Genomic DNA, 4,080 nt, shown 5'->3' on the forward strand with positions numbered 1-4,080 from the left:
GCCTGATAACTAAAAGATCTAATAACTAAAAGACCATTCTACTTTTAGAAATTCTAGGAACCACTTGTAACTACTACCACAAACCTTGTGGACCAGAACCAGAACTTGACATGGCACCAAACCATCACTGACAGGAAAGTTCAACCACCGTGAATCCTCTGTCTCTCCACTGTTCCTCTAGACTTGATTTCTAAATGAAATGTAAACTTTATTTTTATTGGCCCTTTGACCATTCAGCAACAGTCTGGTTCTCCTCCCCCCAGATGAGACAGTTGGAGCTCATGTGTTGGATTCATTTGTTATGCTGATTCCAGCTCCCTCTAAAGCTCCATCTGCTTCTTAAGTGTATTTTGCATGTATTCTTGTTCATGATTGACCTTTTTCTTCCACTTAAATCTCTATTATTATTCTTGCGTCTAGGACAGTTTAGAGCCTTTAATTTAGACATGATCTTTTCTGGCCTCCCCTCCATGCGGAGGATGTCAATGACTGTCGTCTGGACATCTCACCAGTCACCAGATTTCCTTTCCACGAGGAACACACCTTAACACGTGTTCCTCAGGACTGGTATCCTGCAGTGTTTGGATGCATCCCTCCTCCGTATGCAATAAAGGGCTGCATCTGAATTGGTCCCACTGTAGCACCTAGCTCCTCTTCCTTCACCTGTCATGGTTTGAACCATAGGAACTGTACCGCGGATAGGAACAGAAATGTAAACTGCTGTACTGATTCTGGAGAGATTCTAATTCACATTATTACACAATGGAAACACGAGGATGAAGCTAGTCAGTTGCAATGCATATACGAGTTTCTCTGTCTGATAAGAGGGAAAAAAGCTGATTTTTAAAAAAAATATTTTAATTTTATTTTTCAGAGGTTTATGTTTATGTCGTAGTTTTAACATTTTTACATGCCATGAAAATATGGAGTGAATTTTGTTCCATTATTGTTGCAAACGACAAACATGTTTTGTAAATACAAATTAGAAAAAAAGCAGTTCACAAACTTTGTCAATTTATTTTGTTTATTTTTCATATTTTGTTTTTCTCAATATTCTTTTTTTTTTTTTTTTACAGATTGTTTGTTTTCAAATGTTATTTTTTTCCTTGTTGAGTTTTATGAATGGTACTCTTTTCATATTGCGTATTTCATTTCATTTTATGCCCAATAATGATGCATACTTTGACCAATAACAATGTTGTTGCTAATGTCCAAGTAGACCAATAGAGATCCATCTTTGCTGCTCACAACCAGAGCAATAGAGATAGGAGAGTTGCGCCACCAGAAGAACAGCAGCTTAGGTTAGTAGGGCGTCCCATAGTTCCATTCTGGGCAGAACTACTACAGAACTGATATGTTTGGTAATTATTTCACAAAATACACAACTATTAGCCTACTGGTTGAGAGGTTTTACTCCATATTATAGTTCTGCTGTCATCCTTGTGAAATATGTGTTTTTTTTTTAACTAGAGCCTGTTTCAATCACTTGACCCATATCTAACGTTTATAGATATTAATGTTTTGTTTACATGAGAAAGAGATGCTCCTCCTGGGTGAGCTTGCTGTGATTATTTTTGCTTGCATTTTGTCGTTGACTCTTCAGCAATCCCTCACACCAAGCATGCATGTAGTGACAGTAGAGAGGAAAAACTCTCTACTGTCACTACATGCATGAGAGAGGAAGAAACCTTCAGCAGAACCGGGCTCAGTGTGAGCGGCCATCTGGCGAGGCCAACTGGGGCCCGCTGAGTCATGCCACTCAGGGCTAAGGGCCGTATCGCCTCTTATTAATAACTCTTTGCTTTTAAGCTTTCCACACAGAACATGATTGATCCAACATTATTAGTTATGATTTAAATATTATCAGTAGAAGAAACCATTTAGAAAAAAGATATAAGAAAATAAACAAATCTTCCATTTGATGTGAGCATGTAGACAAATTTGACCTCATTCTAAAGGGCAAATCTAACTTGATTCATTTGATTTGCTTTGTATTTACATAGAAAATTGTTTTTTTCCTCATAGATCTGGACTATTTGTAGCTTTCTGAATGATCTGGTCCTGGAACTTTGAATGAAATAACAAGCCTCTTTTCCTGTTTCAGTCACAAAGCTTTCACCGTCATCCCTCCGGACCCAAAGAAACGAAAAGAGATCCAGAAAAGTGAGTTCACATGTTTGTTCTATCAGCCTTGCCTTAATTAGGAGCAGCTGGATGTAAATTACAGTTTCACTGATGCTTTCCATCTGATTGGCTGAGCAGAGGCAGAGGCGGAGCTGGCTGCTTTGGAGGAGCTGCGTCTGAGCAGAGCCGTGTCCTATGTGTCCATCGACCCCAGCACCGTCGGTGAGACGTCTAAACGCCTCGTAGGTGTGGCGTTTACGGCCTCACCTCTGACTGTTTGTGCTGCGTTTACAGGCGGCTGCATGAGTCTGGAGGAAGTACGGCTGAAGCAGCAGCAGGAAATGATGCAAGCAAGGAGGAAACAGAAACAGGTCTAAGAACCAACACCTGCAGCATCCTGGGTGGGAGGGAGGAGGGGTGTGTGGTCTAAAATCTAGGCTACACATGGTGTGCTGGTACACTACAGACCGCAGAGCGTCTCATTTAGACCCTTCTTATCTGATTTCTAATTAAAAAGAAAACTTTTCATTTGACTTACATTTTAAATAATTTAGTCATTCATAACAACAACCTAAGATGAAAAACATTTATTTTATCGAACATTTGTTTTGGTTTTCTTTTTTTCAAGCTTTGCAAAGTCAGAATCATCTTATAGTTCTGACAACAGCACTAGATATTTCTTTACTATTTTTAATGCATTTTTGAAGCTTTTTATATTTATTTATTCATTTTTAGGTTTTTCTGCTTCTGTCTCTTTGAACCCCAGTCGGCCTCAGCAGATGGCCGCTCACACTTAGCCTGGTTCTGCTGGAGGTTTCTTCCTGTTAAAAGGGAGTTTTTTTCTCTCCACTTTCGCTACAAGCATGCTTAATGTGAGGGATTGCCTTTTGGTTAATGAGTCGATGCAATCAACTGGTTTTCCTTAGATAGAAAACTTTGAATCAATTTGACTGGATGATCTTGTGAACTGTAAAGAGCTTTGAGATGACATGTGTTGTGAATTGGTGCTATAGAAATAAACTGAATTGAATTAAGTTCAGTTAAATTTACTTTGTCATGCAAACTTGATTAAAATAGATTAGTGTTAAATAGAGCAACAGAATGAATAAAAAAAAAAAAAGATTAGTCAACAAAATTGTTTAAATTAAGCACCTAAACTATCAAATTAGTAAGTTTACATTTTCGATGACAGAATAAATAAAAAAAACTCCCTAACCTTTATTTATTTAGTGTTTATTTCTGTAAAATCCTTTAAATTGCTTGTTAGATCTTTTTCTGTACATTTAGTCTTGCTTTAATTAAATTATGCTTTTTTTAGATTTTGTTTTGTATGTTTACATAAGCTATGATATTTTTTGACAGAATATCTCACTGAACTTGTCCTGGAGATATTTACTTCCTGTTCCTGTCCTCCATGTTTTTCCAGATGAAGAAGCAGATGATGGAGGAAACGTCGGTCCTGATGAGGTGACCGAGCGGCTCGTCTTCTTTTTGTCTCAACTGGCTGCTAAACCTTTGCTAAACACAGCTATAGACATATAACCCACGGTTCTGGTCCAAGGTTTCCATCCACTCATCAAACACTTGAATATCAAAATAACTTTTTATCTTGAAGCTATTTATCAGGTCGTTTCTCTATTTCCTGGGTTAATTATCCAAAGTCAAACCGCTTCAGGCATTTTTTTAACAAGAACTGAACAGAAATGTATTCATATTATGGATTCTCTCTTACATTCTCCAAATCAGGACAGACTCATCTATATCCAAACAGCTCCACTAACATTTAGTTGAATGTTTTCTGCATCATTCTGGCTGTAAACTGAACCAACGTTAGTGGCAGAAATGAGAGGTTATTTAGATCGGTCGACTTTCCTCCTTTATTTTTTATCCACTTTATGCAATGACAGCGAAACATCCCTTAGCATTATGCTTCCACCACCGTGCCCCGCTCTTAGG

The 4,080-nt window shown here is 37.9% G+C and overlaps 1 protein-coding gene across 2 annotated transcripts in view; it reads left to right on the plus strand.

The window, feature by feature from the left end:
* LOC107097876 overlaps positions 1-4,080 on the plus strand; it is a 7,439-nt gene extending 3,359 nt beyond the window's left edge. For both annotated transcript variants that reach the window (XM_015395209.1, XM_015395208.1), the window contains 4 exons: positions 2,105-2,163; positions 2,263-2,346; positions 2,419-2,495; positions 3,551-4,080. In XM_015395209.1, the coding sequence (XP_015250695.1) occupies positions 2,105-2,163; positions 2,263-2,346; positions 2,419-2,495; positions 3,551-3,595 (265 nt within the window). In that variant the 3' untranslated portion in view covers positions 3,596-4,080. The remainder of the gene's footprint in view (positions 1-2,104; positions 2,164-2,262; positions 2,347-2,418; positions 2,496-3,550) is intronic.

This window comes from Cyprinodon variegatus, unplaced genomic scaffold (genome assembly GCF_000732505.1).
Source record: "Cyprinodon variegatus isolate N-32 unplaced genomic scaffold, C_variegatus-1.0 Scaffold730, whole genome shotgun sequence".
Lineage (NCBI taxonomy): Eukaryota > Metazoa > Chordata > Actinopteri > Cyprinodontiformes > Cyprinodontidae > Cyprinodon > Cyprinodon variegatus.